The sequence below is a fragment of the Melanostigma gelatinosum genome (assembly GCF_949748355.1).
Source record: "Melanostigma gelatinosum genome assembly, chromosome: 24".
Classification (NCBI taxonomy): domain Eukaryota; kingdom Metazoa; phylum Chordata; class Actinopteri; order Perciformes; family Zoarcidae; genus Melanostigma; species Melanostigma gelatinosum.
The window spans coordinates 10,612,104-10,635,535 of record NC_136657.1 but is presented as its reverse complement, the minus strand read 5'-3'; the positions used below and the strand labels follow the sequence as shown (position 1 = coordinate 10,635,535).

General features: G+C 45.0%; 1 protein-coding gene across 3 annotated transcripts in view; it reads right to left on the bottom strand.

Moving 5' to 3' along the window:
• The window catches only part of LOC306797396 (uncharacterized protein), a 252,933-nt gene that overhangs the window by 97,311 nt on the left and 132,190 nt on the right, over positions 1 to 23,432 (bottom strand). For all 3 annotated transcript variants that reach the window (XM_079296739.1, XM_079296741.1, XM_079296740.1), the window contains exons 7-8: positions 14,338 to 14,448; positions 13,164 to 13,274 (exon numbers count right to left, since the gene is read on the bottom strand). In XM_079296739.1, coding sequence (XP_079152865.1) covers positions 13,164 to 13,274; positions 14,338 to 14,448 — 222 coding nt within the window. The remainder of the gene's footprint in view (positions 1 to 13,163; positions 13,275 to 14,337; positions 14,449 to 23,432) is intronic.

Here is a 23,432-nt window from a genome sequence, read left to right as displayed (position 1 = left end):
TCAATACCCGGGAAGGCGGAATTGCTGACTGCTTTTCGCACAGGATGGCAACTCCAATATGACAGAGTCAATCGGACCCATCCGTGGCTGCTGCAGCCAGTCCTCCCTTGTCCTGACCAATCCCCCTGGATCCTGAATACCGTTTTCATCTCAGTTATGGGTCTGCGGTTGAAGTTGCGCTGGGGTCCTAACTATGCTGATTATTTGCAAAACGACTATGTTGATCTTTCGCTGGGTGAAAATGTGATCTGGACCACCAGCCCGGTCATGCGGCGTCTCATAGCGCTCCACGTGAAAAACAGCGCGCGCTGTGTAATTGAGAACCAAGACATAGAGTTGCGTATGGTTCATTACCGCCTGCCAGGCCTTGGCCCACCGAACCCGGACCCATGCCTGACCATGAGGGAATTGCCTCCTTCCAGATTACGGACTACGGGGTTTGGCCGGCTTAACCTTCACGAACCCTTGGCAGCATGGGCTAAAGTAACGGAGCTCCAGACGGACGACGGTCAGCCGTTATACGCATCTCTTGCCAAAGTCCGGATCCTTATCGACCCAGTGGACAGACAGATCTACGCATGGCTGCGGCAAAATAATGCTGTGAACGAGGGTTGCTTTGAACCCCCCCCCTGCTCCCCCTCCTTAATCGTCACCTACTACCAGTGGGTGTGGCGGGGGCTGGACTTAGCCATTGGCAGATACCCATCGGTGCTATATCACCAGCTCCTGAAGGGCAGGATTAGTCAGTGCGATCCTGACTCTCCCCCGCGCCTCAGCTCCGGATGCCTAGCTCCTCTTCCAGAGGTGCTACCGACCAGAGCACTGCAGAATCCGAAACCATGGATCTCCCACTACTTCATGGGAGAGTTCATGAATTTAGGCGATCATCAACCTTTACCCCCGTCTCCTTAAGACGCCCCGGCAAGCGACTGGACCAATCAAGTAAACGACCTCGGAATGGACAACGACTATGGCTTTGCTTAATGGCTAAGGTAGTAGCAGTACTTGCAGGACTGTGCTCTGTCCTGGCTATACTGTACTACTATGGTAGTATCCCATGGGCCCTCACTCATGTGAGGGTGTCCTACACTACCACAAAGACGTTCGACCAGACATGCTGGACGGTCGACTCTGGAACGATCGTTCTCTCTCAACTCGCTGGACAGAAGCGCGCCTCGCCCTGGTTGGACCTTGAGGTTGGATCTAATGCAACCCGTCAAGTCCAAGGAGGGGGTGGGACGGCTCCGAACCTGACAGCTACTATCATCGCGTGGATGACTATCTGGGAACAGAAAATCAACGATTCGAAAATCAACGACACGGGTGAAGAAACAGACTGGGCAGGCGAATTCCAGAAGGTAATAGAGAATTCGACATGGAGGATAGATGAAGTATCTACGCTAGGAGCGGAGATGAAGATTACGGTAATGATGAAGAAAGCACAAGAAGAAAAACGGGCACAGTGTAATTGGATCTACCCCGAAAACGGTGTCCCAGGCTGGTACTGTTCATGGGCATGTGTCTCATGGTCAGAGCAAGGGAACGAGGGATACTGGAAACCCGAGGTAACCTATGCAGCGAGCCACCGCAATGATACGTGTTTGATGATTTTACCGGCAGAAGGAATGTTCTGGGGACACTACAATCTCACCTGTGAGGCCACACAACCGCGACGTAAACCACAGCGGGTGAAAGTTAAAGTGAGGCCAGTGAGGCCACTAGGTAACACCACACTAGGAAACTCCACCGACTGCCAGCGGAACAACCTCACCAGCCGAGCCGTGAACGTCACGCAGCAGAGGGAAGAAGAAGAAGAGGTAGTACAACCTACGGCTTCAGAGACGGTTCCAGAGGACAAAGAAGAGCAGCCGCAGCAGCCGCTATTCAAGTCAGGTGACAGTCTTCGGAGAAATAGAAGCAGGAAATGGATGAAGCATTGTAAAACCACCAAGCTCCCTCTCCTCAATAAATGCTTCTGGAATGTGTTCTTTTGGTGCGAAGGTCAGAATTACTTCGTAATAACTCCGGTAAACAAACCACAGTATCAGGCTCATAAGCACATCTATCTACCCCAACCTAATGCCCAGCACGAGGCCTGGCTCAACAACACCCTGCCGTGGATATGGATAACCGAGCTAACGCATTTCAAAGGAGCCTTCACGGAGGGTTACTCCAGAGCCAGCTACGGCCTTTTGGGACCAAGGACGACCGACATGTATGTACAAAAGCTGCCGAAACCCGAGGAGTTAATGACAGCCCCAAGAGGGGATTTCCAAAAGATTGACACTTGTGTGACCAACAAAATGTTCATCGCTCTGAACGGAACAGAGTATCTAGCCGACGGCGCCTCCCCGAGATGCACACTCTGGCAAGAGTGGTATCGGGCTTGGGGAACGTGGCTATATGACTGCACAGGCCTGAAGACAAACAAGACGATCAAAGGAACCCTGCAGGCATGGAAAGAGGCCCACACCCGGGACGACAGTTCAACCTGGTGGGGCCTACAGAAGGATGAAGTGTTAGAATGGGTGGTGCCATGTCTAACTCAAACCAACAACTACTGGGTGAAGTATCAGTACCTGGCCACAGTATACTCGAAAGAAAGAGACATCTGGCCTGGGGTTTGGAGCCGACCAGAACCATATGTGGGCCCGCGGCCCTGGAAGATGGAATGCAATCGAGGAAACACGACCTGCAACATCAGCCTGGCCGGGGGACATTGTGAGACTGTGCCAGGATGGGAAGACCATTGCCAGACCCACTATGGAGAAGAATATGAAACCCACGTGCAAGAAGTAACCTGGGTGAAGGCTAAAGACGGGAAATGGAGACGGTCAGGGCCTCTGACTAGCAGCTGTACCAACTTAATCCTGGGCCATCGCATGAAAGACCGAGTGAACGTGAACGGCCAAATCATTCCCCCAGTAACCGACCCTACAGTCTTTCTAGCTGAGGGCCACGCCTTCAGGAAAAGCCTCTGCGAGGGTAAAGAAGACAAAGGATTTGAATGGGTAGGAGCTAACCGCCTCTACGGGAACGGAACCTGCTACGAGCCAGAAGAACACTGGCTGAGTTGCGGGAGCGGCCGACGAGAACACGAGTGCAGTTGGATCGAACTAACGGGCGCCTCCATAGTCGGGACCGCAACCATCGTAGTGGAAGAAGTGGCAGGGAAGATTGGAGAAGGATTCACGGTCATAAAGGGATGGATGGGGAGTTTGTTCTCCTGGCTTTGGCCTTATTTGTTGATGATAATTGGAATTGTCATCTTGGGCCTAATAATCTGTGCCGCCATTAAGGGCGGGGTAGCAGCCACTGTTGCCTCGTGCTTTAAGGGGAAGTTGAAGGAAAAAGGAGAAGTGAAGAAGGGACTCCTCCCACGAAGGAAGGAGGAGTCCACCCACCTATAAAGGGTGAACAACTGGAGCGCCATAGCCATTGCAGACCCGGAACCTGAACCAAGAGCCTCATACTGAAATAAGAACGAATAAACCTAAGAAAGCCAAGATGACCAACATGACCAACACCACAACCATTGCACCTCCAGGCATGAACACCACTTCTCACCCAGGCATGACCACCTTCGGAGTGAGTATGACCAACACCACAACTATTGTGACTCCAGGCATGACCACCTTCGGAATGAGTGTAACTGAAGCATTACAGAACTCCTCCGACACAGCACGCAGATGCAGGCCGTTTATTCGCTTAACCGACCTGGACTTTTGGGTCCTTGAGATCATATGGTTCTTCTACTGTTGCATGGGCGAATGGTCCATGAATCAACCGCTAAGAATACTGGCCCTGGCTGTAGGGTGTCTGAAAACAGCGATTGAAAACATCTATCGAGGATCACTGTGGCTTACCCTGACATGGTTCGCTACATACCTCCTGGGGAGAATCCACATCGACTCTACTCGCTGCGGTCTAGTAAAGGGTGGAATGGTGATCATCTGGCTGGTAATCGACGTCGCTGCAGTTTTCTACAACCCCCTGAAGATGGTCTCGGCAATCGTCGAGGCCTTTCTGGCGGTTACAGCCCTGACGTATCTCGTGGTCATGACCATGGCTATGAAAGAAAGAGGAAGAGGGCGTTGGCTCCACAAGATCGGCGCCATTGCTCTTTGGGGCATAGGTTGGGGCATAACTGTCGCCATCTACTGGTTGGGTTCTGAATCATCAATCGGGATAGCAGCCTGGCTCATGTTGTATGAGCCTTTGTTTCCAAGAAGGGTTAGGCCTACAAGCCCAGGCCTAACACCTCCTCCAATGGTGTTGGCATCTCCATGGCTGCATTCTCTGGCTCTGCGGCGCTCTGCAAAGCGCTCCAATACTGAGAGGGGGCCTTAAAAAAAGAATGAAAATAAGACCACCCCCTGCTTGCTAAAGCTTGGCTTGTAAAAATGCGCTGAAAAATGTAATGATTAATGAAGTCTTTGTGTTCAACAACATTCAGGAGGAGGTCTGCTGTGTCCGCTGTGGGATTCCTCCGGAGCTAATGTTGCACCTGTGGGAGGTAAACCAAGCCCTATGGTGCACCCAATGCTACCTGGGGCAATTCCCGGTAGGAGCAGCCAGCGGCCTCTTCTGCAAAGGAAGTACCCCTTATATGCCTGCGATGAATGTAGTCGACTGTATGGAATTAGAGGCTAAAGCAAAACCAGTGTGGACTTCCGCCGGGAGAACCCCACCGGAGGTCCTGCTCTATGCTGATGGTGTATACTGCCCAGTATACACAAAAATATGGGCGTATCCTGATGGCATCCGGGTGTCCAGCACCCACCTCACCGATGGCCGCTTCGTCGTCATTGGACCACGCCTGCCCGCCCTGCAGTATCCAGTACCAACTCCAGAAGAAGACAACGACACGGCAAGCATCACGGGTGTGGAACACCGAGACGTGGGTAGCCAGACGATGCTCGCAGGAGTAGTACCAAATCTAATGGGGATGTGGGGATACGACGAGGACTGCGGCGAGCTGGTGGAGGTAATCCCTGAAGGATTGATAGTTCCAAGCGAGGAGGAGGACAAAGCAGCAACCAGCCCCGTCCCTACTCCGGCCTCCCTCTCCCCAGACAGCATTCTGAACCAGAATGTGTTGGCCCTGGTCCTGAGCCTGGACGAGCAGATGAAGGATGCCATAGATGACGAGGAAGATGACAACGCCCTCCTGGATTTCCAGCCACCAGGTATGGAAGGCCTGGTGGTGCTCGACAGCTGGCAACACGAATCCGAGCCGGAAGACGACGTTCTCATCATCACCGCCGAGGACGACGATGAGTTCCTAGAGGATTACTTGGGGCACAATGCGGCAGCTTGAGACCTCAAGAAGGGGGTGTCAAGAAGAGTTGACCTCTCAGCGCTGCCTCGGTAACATGTCGACACATTCAAGGGAGAGAAGTCAGGCTATAAGAGCGCAAAGCATATATTCAACGTTGAAATGTAATCAAACAGAGAAAATGTATGAATAAATATAACGAAATGTTCTAATCAATTGTGTAACAAATGTTTAACTGCATAGAAGTGATTTAAACAAATGTAATGAATGTTTCTGTGTGTTCTGTGGAGCTGAGATAGAGGTATTGGGCAAGTGTTGGGCAAGAATGACATTGCTGTAATCAAGACCAGATGTTGGGTGTAGTCAAGAGAAAGATATGGAAACTGATGCAATAGTTGAGTCATACCGGCAATGTTCGGCTTAACGCCCTTTCCAGAGGGAGGGGGGATGAGTAATGGACCAAACAGGTGGGGGCTGATCACAGCCCATATGAGGAATATAAGGACATGCTTGCAAAGAGCAAAGCTGGGATTTCATCGCGGATGCCGTACCAAGCGCATCGGAAGAAGATACTGAAGCCTGCAGCTGATGTATTGAGGGCTTCGTCTCGGTTCACGGAAAAGAGACCTCTGTTCGTGGACATTGAGATTAAAAGACGAAGTTTCTAACTCTCCCCACCGCTCGCCTCTTAACATCTGGACAACTGAGAAAGCCGCAGCTGCCTGAGAAAGACTTTGTACTGAGTTTTGAGAACAGCTGAACGGGCTCCGTTGCGGAGCGGGAGGACCGAGGGTCTGGCCAGACCTTCGCTCCTAACAACTCCAAAAGAACTCTTTTCATCGCACCATTGGACATCCAGCTCCAACCGAACCGTCTCGGCGACTAAAACTAATGAGTATAATCGAAGAAGATAATTAAATTGACTAATCATGTGTAGTGACATTTTATGTGAGCTGTAGCTGTAACCCCTGCAAACTAACTAAATATAACCTGCAATAAATATCTAATCTGCATTTAAAGTGAAATCCTCAAGTGCATTAATTTGCTCGAGTAGTAAAGAGTTCCTCGTGACAGTAAAAAGTTAAAGCTATTGTATGTCTAACAACTGAGTTCTGAAAGGTTATCCTAGAGACCGAATCCACTGAACAATCCCTTATGGTTTTAGCAAGAATTAATCCTAGCCGTTAAAACCTAACCTGGCATTTACCAAGAGCGCGGATCCATAAGAGGGAAGCTGCCATAACCGACGCGACTGGTGGGAGTGCCCGGGGCCAGGACTGGTCTCTCGGCCGAGCGCGCTCTGACCGGAGGAAGCAGGGTAGACGTCGGGAGTAACGGCAGTTAGCGGAGCCAGGCGAGTTCCCTCGCCAGAACACCAGCTCGAGAATCTTTTAATAGAGAGCTGAGTCAGTAATTAGCCCCGTATCGGGCCAGAAGTACCCAGGATCTAACACCATCCTAAAGAGACCACAGTTCTGTACCACAAGGTCTATTTTAATACTTTGTGAGGCTATAATCAGATCACAACACTGGTGATATATTTATTTATACATGTATATGTATATATATGTAAATAATAATATATCATTTTTGATTTCAAATGAAAACGAAAACAGCAGGGTTGTCATATTTAGTTTGATTGTGAAAATACTTTACAGAACAAAACGGATGAAAGTCATGAGACCAGCTGAGGTGATGATGTCATCAAGTAAGCTGCTGTTCCAATTGTCTGTCGAGCTGCAACAACGAATCGATAAAATCGATTCATAAAAGAGTTGGCAACGAATTTCATGATCGATTCGTTGTGTCGCGCGATTCTTACGCCACTCAATAAGTCGCGGAGATGTTTGAGTGTAAAACAGAAGTTGAGTTGAGCCGTTCACGCCGCCGGTCTCTCCGGGGCTATTTGTGTTCATTCGCACTGGACGCGCCGGAGAGGGGGCGGGGCTTATCGCCCTGAAAGCCGTTCAACTGTCCGCCATTAACCATGGAAACAATAACCTCTATGTCTGCTGAGTACGTGTTGTGGAAGTCACAGATATCCCGGAAAACTAAACTGAAGATGTTCGGAGTCGTTACATTTACACGTCTGACATTTACAACCGGCCCTTTGAGGACCGTGATGCTGATGTGGCCCCAGAGTGAAGATGAGTTTGACCCCCCTGCTCCACACAGTGAAGTCTTGATCGTGCTGCTGATCCCACTGTCCCGGCTGCATTTCTTTGCAGTTCCGTGTGTAAAAACACCTTCAAACACTGCACCAAACCAGGGTTAGAAAGACACAACAGACCAAACCCTGTTTTAAAGAAAGCAACTCTTCCGATGTAAAGAATTATAGGCCAATGCGTACCTCAACCAGAACAAGCTTCTTGACCCACACCAGTCTGGTTTCATTCAGGCTACTCAACCGAGACCGCCCTCCTTGCCGTCACAGAGGAACGTGTTGAGAAAATTATTTATTTTAAGGTGTAATAGTTTACACCTTCTACTGTTTGCAATTAGTAGGGATAAAATAGCTTATAGCAGCTTTAATAGTGTTAGTTTTAATAGTTACTCAGGCAATACTCATATGAGACGGTAGGGCGAGAGAGCAGCAGTGGAAGATTACTGGCAGATCACTGGCTTAACTGCGTCACAAGAGCAGGGCCGCCATCTTAGGGTAGGCCCAACAGCCTCGGGCTGTATTAACCCAGTCCTCCCCCCCGCAGCCGACAACATTTCATTCACACTGACAGATGACGACGCCTTCTGGACGGGCCAGTGTGGACGGATTTGTCCAGGCTCCACCCAGGCTGTATACATGTACAAACATGCTCCGCCTGCTACTTTTGACTTTGACCAATGGGCCTCAAGGGGAGGAACCCTGTATATTAATCCACACACTGCTGTGTCCAAGTGTCTCATGGTGAATCTCTGAGAGTGAAACCATTAGTTCCCATGCATGTTTAATTGTTTGGGCTGAATAACTCTGTTGATAATAAATCTATTGCTTTGATATAACTAAACGTCTCTGAGAGCTTTCGTCGTAATCTTAAATCCGCCCTAAGTGTGGAAGATAGCTTTTATTTTTCACAACAAACGCCACATTGCTGGATCAGCCTTCCCACTCCCCTCGGCCGTCCTCCTGCTGGACCTTTCAGCGTTGTTGACACAGTGAACCACCAGATCAGTGCGTGGTGTGCAGCGAGGTTCTGGCTAACAGTCTGAAGCTCTTATTTACACTGCCAGCTGAACACCAAGCATGCCAGTGCAAGTCAGAAGCCCCTTACATTCTTTATATCGAAATCAGAGGAGTTACAAAACAGCCCAAACAACTGCAGTCTCATTGATGTGTTGGGTCTACAAAACACGCAATACGGGCTTCATGTCTGGTCACAGAATAGCAAGAAAGGGGATATATATACCGCACACAATCACTGAAGACGTGAGCTCACCAGCTGCCACAGAGATGGTGGAATGTATGATTGGAGAGAGAGAAGCAAACAAGTTGGACATGATCCCGCGTCCAACAACACTGTCGCCGCATCGATGCTTTGTCCGAAGACATCCTGGCTACATTAGTCGGTCGCGTGAAGAAGAGTGAGTTTCACTCTCTGCAAGTAGACGAGTCTACAGATGTGGCCAATCTGGCCAATCGTCTGGTGAACGTCCGTTACCTTTCAGAAGGCACGGTGCAGGAAGAGCTTTTGTCTTTTTTATCTTGGAAACAAACGCCACGCGCGAGCAAACTGTTCTCTCATTGGTCCGATTTTTATGCGGCTATAAATGGGCTCTGTTGCTTTTTTGTTTTAAGGTGAGGGGGGGGGGTGCATGGCCTAAAAAGTTTGGGAACCGATGTATTCAGGGAACTGGATACAGCGTTCGGAGGCAGCGCTCCGTTCATTCCTATGAAAGTGGACTTACGAGACAAGATTTCAGAGGAAAATACCCGGATCTTTCATCAGTCGGATTTCTGCTCCATTTTTCGTCTAATAAGCAGCTTAGCCAATCACTGATTAAAGAAATAAATGAGTGACTTACAATCTAGCCAATCAGCGCCCTAAAAAAGACTTCCGGGAGGACCATCCTCATCTGGCCCACGGCTGCGACAGCTCGTGTCTCGTTCTCATCTCGCGCGTTCTCGTGTTCAGACAGCAGACTCGCGGGAAAGGGAAGCAGCACATGAAGCTTCTGTACTAGCTGAACACCAGACAGGTTAGCTAGCTGCATGACGTCATGCTAATCATTTATTTAGCTTTAAAACAACGGGACGGATCCAGCACGGACAGTTAGGGAGTGAGGGATGAGGAGGTAAGGAAACATGAGAACACCAGGGTAGGGAGTGAGGGATGAGGAGGTAAGGAAACATGAGAACACCAGGGTAGGGAGTGAGGGATGAGGAGGTAAGGAAACATGAGAACACCAGGGTAGAGAGTGAGGAGGTAAGGAAACATGAGAACACCAGGGTAGAGAGTGAGGGATGAGGAGGTAAGGAAACATGAGAACACCAGGGTAGGGAGTGAGGGATGAGGAGGTAAGGAAACATGAGAACACCAGGGTAGAGAGTGAGGGATGAGGAGGTAAGGAAACATGAGAACACCAGGGTAGAGAGTGAGGGATGAGGAGGTAAGGACACATGAGAACACCAGGGTAGGGAGTGAGGGATGAGGAGGTAAGGAAACATGAGAACACCAGGGTAGGGAGTGAGGGATGAGGAGGTAAGGAAACATGAGAACACCAGGGTAGGGAGTGAGGGATGAGGAGGTAAGGAAACATGAGAACACCAGGGTAGGGAGTGAGGGATGAGGAGGTAAGGAAACATGAGAACACCAGGGTAGGGAGTGAGGGATGAGGAGGTAAGGAAACATGAGAACACCAGGGTAGGGAGTGAGGGATGAGGAGGTAAGGAAACATGAGAACACCAGGGTAGGGAGTGAGGGATGAGGAGGTAAGGAAACATGAGAACACCAGGGTAGGGAGTGAGGGATGAGGAAGTAAGGAAACATGAGAACACCAGGACACACATGAGAACTCTGTCAAGCTACATATTAGACAAAGTGAACATCTTTTCTTCTACATAGTTGTCCTCAGTCTCATCTGCTTAACTTGGTCATGGAGGCATCAACATGTAATAGAGATGTTAAATTAACAGTGAAAACTCATCACAGCTTAATTTAACATCAGTATTCATGATAGTCTTTTTCTCCCGGAGTGCCCGTGTCTCGTTCTCATCTCGCGTGTTCTCGCTACCCAGCTGGACGACGGTCACCGGCTTGCGGTAAAGAAACAACGAGGAGGTGGATAAAAACCGGCACGTTTGATCAAAAAGAATTGATTGTGTGAAGTTTTGTGGGGCTTTTGAGTTGGCTTTGCGTGGGCATGACGAGACCGACTCCTCGGACAACCCTGGCGTGTTCAAGGGACTGGTGGATTCTGTTGCCAGCTGGTGCTTGTGCTACGCTACATCGATGCTAACGGTAACGTACAAGAGCGTTTTCTCGAGTACATCACCATCCAGAACGCGACCGCTGACACCATCGCTGCAGCGCTCACGGAGAGGCTGAGCACCATCCTCCCAAACGGACAAACGTATCGCCCGAGCGTACGACGGGGCTGCCGTCATGAGGGGAGCCACCGGCGGAGTGCAGCGGAAGATACTGGATGTCTACGACAACGCTCACTACGTCCACTGCTACGCGCACCAGCTGAACCTCATCATGCAGCAGGCCACAGCACGCATCCCCAGGATCCACACCTTCTTTTCGGACCTCGGTGGATTCTGTGCCTTCTTCTCCAGGTCACCCAAGCGAACCACCGTGCTGGACCAGATGGTTGCGCACAGACTTCCTCGAGCCTCCACAACACGGTGGAACTTCCAGAGTCGCGCTGTAAACACTGTGTACGAGCACCAGGACGACCTCCTGAAGTGTTTCCAGAACATCAGAGACTCTGGGAACTTTGATCCACAGCTGTCAGAGAGGCCGGGGGCTTCGTGAGGATGCTTGAAGACGAGACTTTCTGTTTCTTCCTGGCATTGTTCCACAAGATCATGCCAAATGTGGACATGCTCTTCAGCCAGCTGCAGAAGAGGAGCATCGACCCTGTCTTCATTGAAGGACTTGTCCAGAGGTTCACAGACAGCATTCAAAAAATCAGATCAATAACGATATTTACTACGAGCTGATAAAGCTTTTGTTGTTGGAAAGATGAGTTGCTCACGTCCAACAGTCTGTAAAAGCCGAAATGGGCCGAGTCATCAAAGTGAATGATTATGATAGAAAGCATCACAATGATATTTGTTTCAATATTTTAAAGGAAAAAGATCAGATTTCTATGAAAATGCAGGTCGTTATTAAACACAATTTGTAATAACAGGCTTATTCAGGTGTCCACCAAGTCCGTTTGTAGAAGAGGCCGAGTTGTTTTTGAAGATGTCAAGTTAGAAACTGGAACTTTATTTGTTGGAACAGGGCGTCCATGTCCTCTGTGTGGGGACAGTGGATCTGACCAGCAGGACGCTGGGACATGGGGAACAACAGAGGCTGGCTACAGAGGTTGTTGTGTTGTAGTTGTCAATATTAATACTTTATACACTCGCACACATACATGTACTATGTGGGTGTGTATGCACAGCACATGCTAACTACAGGAAGTAGTCAAATATTCAACAACATACTCGACCGTCTCCTGAAAAGGGAGGACAAGCTGCTAACTGACCGTCTGATACATTTTGATGATGTCGTTATAATTTCCCATCATCTGAAGTTGTTTGTCAGACTTTACACATTGTTTTTTTAATACTTGACTTTATCACAGAAGCATGTGTTCAATCAGAATCACTTTCATCAAAATAGCTTCATTGCAAATTGAAGTTGATTTCTCTTTGACAGGTATGCGACACCATCCTGATGCAAGCCAAGGAGCGGTTCTCCTTCAGCCAGCACCTCGTCAGCACAACACTGCTGCATGGAGCGTTGTTCCCACAACACAGTGTGACGTTCCCTGAGTCGCTGCTTGAAACCACAGTGGAGGCTTACCCCATGTTGGACCAGGCCAAGCTCAAAACAGAGCTGTCCCTCATCTATGAGAAGAGTGAGTGCAAGGCCTGCAGTGGTGCAGTGCCTATGTACCAGTTCTTCATGGAGAACAACCTTCACAGAGTGTCACTCTGCTCAGGATCCTCATCACCACACCGTGACCACAGCTGAACCCGAGAGGTGTTTCTCCACTGTGAAGAGGATCAAGACCTTCCTGAGGAGCACCATGACACAGGATGGCCTGAATGCTCTGGCTGTGCTCTCCATGGAGAAGGAACTTGTCAGGGACATGCCTGACTTCAGTGAGAAGGTCATTGAGAGGTTTGCCACTCAGAAGAGCAAAGTTCCTTTTCAAATAACTTCATCATCATGAAAACATGCAGGTTTCCTCCCCGCACTGATGGGTGTTTCTCCAACAAACAAGGTTCATCGGGGCATCTTCAAATATACTTCTTCTATCAGACTATATATGATATTTACATTTTATTATAATATGTTCATGATATTTATGTTGTATATTTATGATTATATGGTATTTACATTTTATTATAATATATTCATGATATTTATATTGTATATTTATGATTATATGGTATTTATATTTTATTATAATATGTTCATGATATTTATATTGTATATTTATGATTATATATTTATTTTATTATAATATATTCATATTTATATTTCATATTATACTGAACATTATTATTATATGACATATATATATTAATATACTGAATTGTATGAATAAGATACGCACGCACGCACGCACGCACGCGCGCGCACACACACACACACACACACACACAAATCAGGTGAGAATAGAGGCGTTCATGAACGCTCCACTGGTTCCCTGGATCATTCATTACCTGGGCGTTTGGCCACTCTTTCTGAAATTCAGCGGCGGCCCCATGGACATGTCACTCTTCATGGACACACAGCTGGGTTCAGGTTGATCAGAGTCCAGTTCCATGAGGTTCCTGTTAGACAGAGAGGAAGACCACCAGAGAAGGAGATCCACTTATTAAATCTTCAGCTCCAGAAGCTGCTGAAGACTAGAAGCTATCAACAAGAAGATAAAAGTCTGAAGCTCTTCACACTGAAAGATTTCTGTTCTATTATTCATCTTTCTGGGAGAACAAGTGTCACGATATTAAAGTTCTAGCGGTGCCTCTTCGTCCCTTTATCTACCCAGCTAGTGTTCTCATGCTGTTATTTAGTTCCACACCACCAGGGAGGTTTGGAACCAGAGCCTCGGACTCATAAAGGTCCCGGTACCCAAGAAGAGGAAGGACTCCAGACTGTATGTAAGAAGTGGACGTCGTCATGGTGACGTCTCTCATTGGTTTGTGGACTGATGTTTTGAAGCCTCAAGTTTGACCATTTCGCCGTTGCCAACTTGTTATTTTTTTGCAACCAGTGAACAGGAAGTGACCATATCTGGACGTAGTCGTCATGACGTAGAGACGCCGTACACGTCTCTGGTAGAGACCTGTCAATCAGCGTGTAGCCCCGCCCTAAAGCATCCCCTGCTTTATGGTCTGTGTGACTCTAAATGGACCATAATGTACTAAATGAACATCATGCTGTATTGAAGAAGACTTGAAACTAGAGATCGAGACATAAACTCATGTTTACAATGTTTACTGAGGGAATAAATCAAGAGAGAAGTAGAGTCATTTTCTATAGACTTCTGTACAACCAGAGGAGTCGCCCCCTGGTGGTCACTAGAGAGAATGCAGGTGTGAACCTGGTGTTTCTTGACATTTCCTCCGGGGTAAACGCTACATGGCTGCCGATCCAAAGTTGTGGCTAACTTCGAGGCTAGCACCCTTCACTTTAAAGAGCAGCAGGTGACAAACGAGCCAGTTTGAAGGAGCCGACAACTTCGTTTAGCGCCTCAGAAAACGACGTAATCACGAAATAGTTTTAGATGCTTTCGAAACAGGAAGGAGTTTCTGTAACCAATCGGTCGAGAGAATGAAAGCAGTGAGAATAGAGGCGTTCATGAACGCTCCACTGGTTCCCTGGATCATTCATTACCTGGGCGTTTGGCCACTCTTTCTGAAATTCAGCGGCGGCCCCATGGACATGTCACTCTTCATGGACACACAGCTGGGTTCAGGTTGATCAGAGTCCAGTTCCATGAGGTTCCTGTTAGACAGAGAGGAATACCACCAGAGAAGGAGATCCACTTATTAAATCTTCAGCTCCAGAAGCTGCTGAAGACTAGAAGCTATCAACAAGAAGATAAAAGTCTGAAGCTCTTCACACTGAAAGATTTCTGTTCTATTATTCATCGTCTTTCTGGGAGAACAAGTGTCACGATATTAAAGTTCTAGCGGTGCCTCTTCGTCCCTTTATCTACCCAGCTAGTGTTCTCATGCTGTTATTTAGTTCCACACCACCAGGGAGGTTTGGAACCAGAGCCTCGGACTCATAAAGGTCCCGGTACCCAAGAAGAGGAAGGACTCCAGACTGTATGTAAGAAGTGGACGTCGTCATGGTGACGTCTCTCATTGGTTTGTGGACTGATGTTTTGAAGCCTCAAGTTTGGCTATTTCACTGTCACAAACTTATTTTTTGGCAACCAGTGAACAGGAAGTGACCATATCTGGACGTAGTCGTCATGACGTAGAGACGCCGTACACGTCTCTGGTAGAGACCTGTCAATCAGCGTGTAGCCCCGCCCTAAAGCATCCCCTGCTTTATGGTCTGTGTGACTCTAAATGGACCATAATGTACTAAATGAACATCATGCTGTATTGAAGAAGACTTGAAACTAGAGATTGAGACATAAACTCATGTTTACAATGTTTACGGAGGTGATAAATCAAGAGAGAAGTAGAGTCATTTTCTATAGACTTCTATACAACCAGAGGAGTCGCCCCCTGGTGGACACTAGAGAGAATGCAGGTGTGAACCTGGTGTTTCTTGACATTTCCTCCGGGGTAAACGCTACATGGCTGCCCGATCCAAAGCTGTGGCTAACTTCGAGGCTAGCACCCTTCACTTTAAAGAGCAGCAGGTGACAAACGAGCCAGTTTGAACTACAACTTAGTTTAGCGCAGGCGCCTCCTACATCCGCATTCAGCGGAGGACAGGATGTAAGCAGTGACATTTCACTCTTCACTTCAACTTTTGCTCCCTTGCATCAGCTTTGGACCACACACTCCAACAGGTTTCCTGTTGGAGTGTGGTTTCACCCCTCGATACACTTCTCTGAAGGGTTCCTTTGGTTGGAAGTATCGAACATTTCAACACAACACCGTGAAGGGTTCCTTTGGTTGGAAGTATCGAACATTTCAACACAACACCGTGAAGGGTTCCTTTGGTTGGAAGTATCGAACATTTCAACACAACACCGTGAAGGGTTCCTTTGCTCGGTATTCTAAAACGACTCTCGAGAGGTATTTTGCCTCCGGTAGGAGTCTAAACGATCCATTTCTTTCCTTTGTATTTCACACAAAACCATTCTGCCTTCAACTGTATTCATCTTTGTATCATAACCTGAATCTTACTTTCATAAAATAAAACCAACAACCTCTGTAATACGAGGTTGGAAATCCGTGTCTGTCATCCCACTGCTTCACATAACGGAGAACATAGGATGCTCACGCGGGTTATTCAGAGTTACGTTTTATGCAGAAATCCATCTGTCGTAAAGTAATCTTGAAGCTGGAGCTTCCCCAGGCAGCATAGAATGTAAGTAAAAAATATACTTTCAAACACTGGACTGTACGACCACTAAGCCGACCCAGGGAGCTCGTGGCTGGTAATACAGCACAGCAGGTCGCATCCCGCTACAGGTCGAGAGAATAAAAGCAGCGTTTTTAAGATAAATCAGGTGAGCATAGAGGCGTTTATAATTCATTACCTGGACGTTTGGCCACTCTTTCTGAACAACAGCGGCGGCTTCATGGACCTGTCACTCTTCATGGACACACAGCTGGGTCCAGGTCCAGGTTCAGGTCCAGGTCCAGGTTTAGTTGGACCAGGTCCTTCCATGGCGAATGGGAACTCCTAATAGATAATTCAACAGATTTTTAACAGAGTATTTGTCAAAATGTAAACAAATATCGACTAAAACAATGGGTCAGAAGTAGGAAGTTGTCTTGCTGTTTCCAGATTTTCACAATAAGAGAGAGAGCTTTGTTTTGAAGTGTTGTGAGTCGTCACGCTCTGAAAACCAGTTTAACCAGTTTAACCAGTTGAACCAGTTACAATGTTCCATCAACAGCAGACACACTGGAGGAGTTTATTCAAGCACAGTAACAAGTACAATGTACATGTAAATCACAGAGGTACATGTAGTACTTTATACTGTACTACACCTCAGAGGTACATGTGGTACTTTATACTGTACTACATCTCAGAGGTACATGTTGTACTTTATACTGTACTACATCACAGAGGTACATGTAGTACTTTATACTGTACTACATCACAGAGGTACATGTAGTACTTTATACTGTACTACATCTCAGAGGTACATGTTGTACTTTATACTGTACTACATCTCAGAGGTACATGTACTTTATACTGTACTACATCACAGAGGTACACGTAGTACTTTATACTGTACTACATCTCAGAGGTACATGTTGTACTTTATACTGTACTACATCTCAGAGGTACATGTTGTACTTTATACTGTACTACATCTCAGAGGTACATGTACTTTATACTGTACTACATCACAGAGGTACATGTAGTACTTTATACTGTACTACATCACAGAGGTACATGTTGTACTTTATACTGTACTACATCTCAGAGGTACATGTTGTACTTTATACTGTACTACATCTCAGAGGTACATGTTGTACTTTATACTGTACTACATCTCAGAGGTACATGTACTTTATACTGTACTACATCACAGAGGTACATGTAGTACTTTATACTGTACTACATCACAGAGGTACACGTAGTACTTTATACTGTACTACATCTCAGAGGTACATGTTGTACTTTATACTGTACTACATCTCAGAGGTACATGTTGTACTTTATACTGTACTACATCTCAGAGGTACATGTACTTTATACTGTACTACATCACAGAGGTACATGTAGTACTTTATACTGTACTACATCTCAGAGGTACATGTTGTACTTTATACTGTACTACATCTCAGAGGTACATGTACTTTATACTGTACTACATCACAGAGGTACATGTAGTACTTTATACTGTACTACATCACAGAGGTACACGTAGTACTTTATACTGTACTACATCACAGAGGTACATGTAGTACTTTATACTGTACTACATCACAGAGGTACATGTAGTACTTTATACTGTACTACATCTCAGAGGTACATGTTGTACTTTATACTGTACTACATCTCAGAGGTACACGTAGTACTTTATACTGTACTACATCTCAGAGGTACATGTACTTTATACTGTACTACATCTCAGAGGTACATGTTGTACTTTATACTGTACTACATCTCAGAGGTACACGTAGTACTTTATACTGTACTACATCACAGAGGTACATGTAGTACTTTATACTGCACTACATCTCAGAGGTACATGTTGTACTTTATACTGTACTACACCTCAGAGGTACATGTGGTACTTTATACTGTACTACATCTCAGAGGTACACGTAGTACTTTATACTGTACTACACCTCAGAGGTACATGTGGTACTTTATACTGTACTACATCTCAGAGGTACACGTAGTACTTTATACTGTACGACACCTCAGAGGTACATGTTGTACTTTATACTGTATTACACCTCAGAGGTACACGTTGTACTTTATACTGTACTACATCTCAGAGGTACATGTACTTTATACTGTACTACATCACAGAGGTACATGTAGTACTTTATACTGTACTACATCTCAGAGGTACATGTTGTACTTTATACTGTACTACATCTCAGAGGTACATGTGGTACTTTATACTGTACTACATCTCAGAGGTACATGTTGTACTTTATACTGTATTACACCTCAGAGGTACATGTTGTACTTTATACAGTACTACATCTCAGAGGTACATGTACTTTATACTGTACTACATCTCAGAGGTACATGTTGTACTTTATACTGTACTACATCTCAGAGGTACACGTAGTACCTTATACTGTACTACATCTCAGAGGTACATGTTGTACTTTATACTGTACTACTCCTCAGAGGTACATATTGTACTTTATACTGTACTACACCTCAGAGGTACATGTTGTACTTTATACTGTACTACACCTCAGAGGTACATGTTGTACTTTTTACTGTACTACATCTCAGAGGTACATGTTGTACTTTATACTGTATTACACCTCAGAGGTACATGTTGTACTTTATACTGTACTACATCTCAGAGGTACATGTACTTTATACTGTACTACATCTCAGAGGTACATGTACTTTATACTGTACTACACCTCAGAGGTACATGTTGTACTTTATACTGTACTACACCTCAGAGGTACATATTGTACTTTATACTGTACTACACCTCAGAGGTACATATTGTACTTTATACTGTACTACACCTCAGAGGTACATGTACTTTATACTGTACTACAACTCAGAGGTACATGTTGTACTTTTTACTGTACTACATCTCAGAGGTACATGTAGTACTTTATACTGTACTACACCTCAGAGGTACATGTTGTACTTTATACTGTACTACGTCTCAGAGGTACATGTTGTACTTTATACTGTACTACACCTCAGAGGTACATATTATACTTTATACTGTACTACACCTGAGAGGTACATATTGTACTTTATACTGTACTACATCTCAGAGGTACACGTAGTACTTTATACTGTACTACACCTCAGAGGTACATGTTGTACTTTATACTGTATTACACCTCAGAGGTACACGTTGTACTTTATACTGTACTACATCTCAGAGGTACATGTACTTTATACTGTACTACATCACAGAGGTACATGTAGTACTTTATACTGTACTACATCTCAGAGGTACATGTTGTACTTTATACTGTACTACATCTCAGAGGTACATGTGGTACTTTATACTGTACTACATCTCAGAGGTACATGTTGTACTTTATACTGTATTACACCTCAGAGGTACATGTTGTACTTTATACAGTACTACATCTCAGAGGTACATGTACTTTATACTGTACTACATCTCAGAGGTACATGTTGTACTTTATACTGTACTACATCTCAGAGGTACACGTAGTACCTTATACTGTACTACATCTCAGAGGTACATGTTGTACTTTATACTGTACTACACCTCAGAGGTACATATTGTACTTTATACTGTACTACACCTCAGAGGTACATGTTGTACTTTATACTGTACTACACCTCAGAGGTACATGTTGTACTTTTTACTGTACTACATCTCAGAGGTACATGTTGTACTTTATACTGTATTACACCTCAGAGGTACATGTTGTACTTTATACTGTACTACATCTCAGAGGTACATGTACTTTATACTGTACTACATCTCAGAGGTACATGTACTTTATACTGTACTACACCTCAGAGGTACATGTTGTACTTTATACTGTACTACACCTCAGAGGTACATATTGTACTTTATACTGTACTACACCTCAGAGGTACATATTGTACTTTATACTGTACTACACCTCAGAGGTACATGTACTTTATACTGTACTACACCTCAGAGGTACATGTTGTACTTTTTACTGTACTACATCTCAGAGGTACATGTAGTACTTTATACTGTACTACACCTCAGAGGTACATGTTGTACTTTATACTGTACTACGTCTCAGAGGTACATGTTGTACTTTATACTGTACTACACCTCAGAGGTACATATTATACTTTATACTGTACTACACCTGAGAGGTACATATTGTACTTTATACTGTACTACATCTCAGAGGTACACGTAGTACTTTATACTGTACTACACCTCAGAGGTACATGTTGTACTTTATACTGTATTACACCTCAGAGGTACACGTTGTACTTTATACTGTACTACATCTCAGAGGTACATGTACTTTATACTGTACTACATCACAGAGGTACATGTAGTACTTTATACTGTACTACATCTCAGAGGTACATGTTGTACTTTATACTGTACTACATCTCAGAGGTACATGTGGTACTTTATACTGTACTACATCTCAGAGGTACATGTTGTACTTTATACTGTATTACACCTCAGAGGTACATGTTGTACTTTATACAGTACTACATCTCAGAGGTACATGCACTTTATACTGTACTACATCTCAGAGGTACATGTTGTACTTTATACTGTACTACATCTCAGAGGTACACGTAGTACCTTATACTGTACTACATCTCAGAGGTACATGTTGTACTTTATACTGTACTACACCTCAGAGGTACATATTGTACTTTATACTGTACTACACCTCAGAGGTACATGTTGTACTTTATACTGTACTACACCTCAGAGGTACATGTTGTACTTTTTACTGTACTACATCTCAGAGGTACATGTTGTACTTTATACTGTATTACACCTCAGAGGTACATGTTGTACTTTATACTGTACTACATCTCAGAGGTACATGTAGTACTTTATACTGTACTACACCTCAGAGGTACATGTACTTTATACTGTACTACATCTCAGAGGTACATGTACTTTATACTGTACTACACCTCAGAGGTACATGTTGTACTTTATACTGTACTACACCTCAGAGGTACATATTGTACTTTATACTGTACTACATCTCAGAGGTACATGTACTTTATACTGTACTACACCTCAGAGGTACATATTGTACTTTATACTGTACTACACCTCAGAGGTACATGTACTTTATACTGTACTACACCTCAGAGGTACATGTTGTACTTTTTACTGTACTACATCTCAGAGGTACATGTTGTACTTTTTACTGTACTACATCTCAGAGGTACATGTAGTACTTTATACTGTACTACACCTCAGAGGTACATGTTGTACTTTATACTGTACTACGTCTCAGAGGTACATGTTGTACTTTATACTGTACTACATCTCAGAGGTACATGTAGTACTTTATACTGTACTACACCTCAGAGGTACATGTAGTACTTTATACTGTACTACACCTGAGAGGTACATATTGTACTTTTTACTGTACTACATCTCAGAGGTACATGTAGTACTTTATACTGTACTACACCTCAGAGGTACATGTTGTACTTTATAATGTACTACACCTCAGAGGTACATATTGTACTTTATACTGTGCTACACCTCAGCGCCACCTAGAGGGCTGCGAAAAACTTTCAGTTTTGCACCTGTGGGCCGCGAGACCGCATAGGTTATCAATTGAAGACACCAGAGATATCACTGTTATCCATGAGACGCTCAGTTACAATACAGCTTCCCACCACCTGGTGGCGGTAATGCGTCAGTCAGTTGTTTAACAAGCTGCAATAAGCAGAAGAAGACACTCAGCTAGCCGCTAGCCTGTAGCGAAAGTTATGGATAAGTTATTAAAAAGAAAAAATGAAGACGACAGTGGTGCCATACCCCCCAAAAGTCTAAATGTGTGCGCAAGTACAACCCTGACTTTCTTAAGTACGGCTTTGTGAACGGAGGCAACGAGGCAGAGCCGAGGGCTCAGTGTGTGGAATGTGAGCTAATGCTATCAAACGAAGCTCTGAAGCCTTCAGAAATAAAGAGACACGTAGCGACGAAACATCCAACGCTCGTGGGAAAGTCTGTTGGGCTTCTTGTTGTGTGTGCAGGTTTACATACACATGATAATAAATGTCTTTGTGATCATCACATTCTATCATCTCATTTATTTAACAAGGGTTTTGCCTGTTCAACACCGGCATCCTCGATCCCCTCCCCTTCCGTTCCTACGGCTTGTTTGCGCAAACACGTCACAAAACATGTCCGTGTTTGGTATCCCAGCATGCCCAAAATCCTCATCTTTGCAAAGAAATCATCGATTTTCTTTCATTTCTTATGGTTCCTCCACAAAAGGAGCCCACACACACACTGTCCAAAGTCGCCATAACCGCTGAAAGTCGTATCTTGCAGCATTCCGACGGAAAAAGACACATTACAGACCCGCCAACGTGCTAGCGGATGTTACCATGGAGCTCCTGCCTTCAGAAAACGCTAGTACTTATAGTACAAACCGTATACTCCTCTTCCATAAGCCGTCAACCAACGTTTGCGTAACTGAGCTGTTCTCATTCTCGTTCGTGCGCTCGGTCGCAGCCATTAAGCACAGCAAGTCCGCTACTCACACACCACGTCTTCCGCCATATATACATCGTTTTTGCAATTTGCAAAGGCTAATAATAAAAGGAAAATAATATAAAATCACAATATAAAGGGAGAAACACCTTTAGTGTGTCAGAATATCATGTGGGTACCATGTGTCCATTTGGGTCTCCAAATGTCCTTTTAGAGCTCCGCCTGGATCTCTTCATGAAGAAACTCTGTAGAATGGTCATACTTTGTCCAATCTTCTTCAAATTTGAGGCAGTTGTTCACTGATAGTGTAGTTACAGCCCTATACTGTCCTTTACCTGTACAGATACAGCCACCGGCAGTTATTTATACTGAAAGATACTTTTTTATTTTATGCGGACAAAAATCTTAAATGTTGACTGACTCCAAAGGCCCACTGCTCTGTTTCTGTATGACCTACAGGTTGTCTGACACTTCTGATGCATATAGTCAGAGTGGGCCCCGGGACACTTTGTACTTGAAAAGTTGGGCCCCGAGGTCAAAAAGGTTAAGAACCCCTGCTTTATACTGTACCACGTGTATCTGACAGCTTTAACTACTTTAGTCAGATTAATATAAAATTAAATCTATAATAAATGATGACGTATTATTATAGGATATAATACACGTATATATACACTCATTAAATGTGTTTTTTGTATTTTACTGTGTAATCTGTGTTCACCACTAACATGTAGTTTACTTTTGTTCCAGCAGATGGCACCACGTGACTGTTTTTTGCAGCACGAGGGACTTTCCCAGTGTTTGTTCTGACACGTGGTGCGATGACGTAATGCGGGCCAACGGATCTTCTTCATTTAGTGACGCAGTTATTTTACAGGTTAAAATAAAAACACTTATTTTTATTATTTTATTGCTGCGTTCGAAAAATAAATCCGATAAATTCAAACACTTT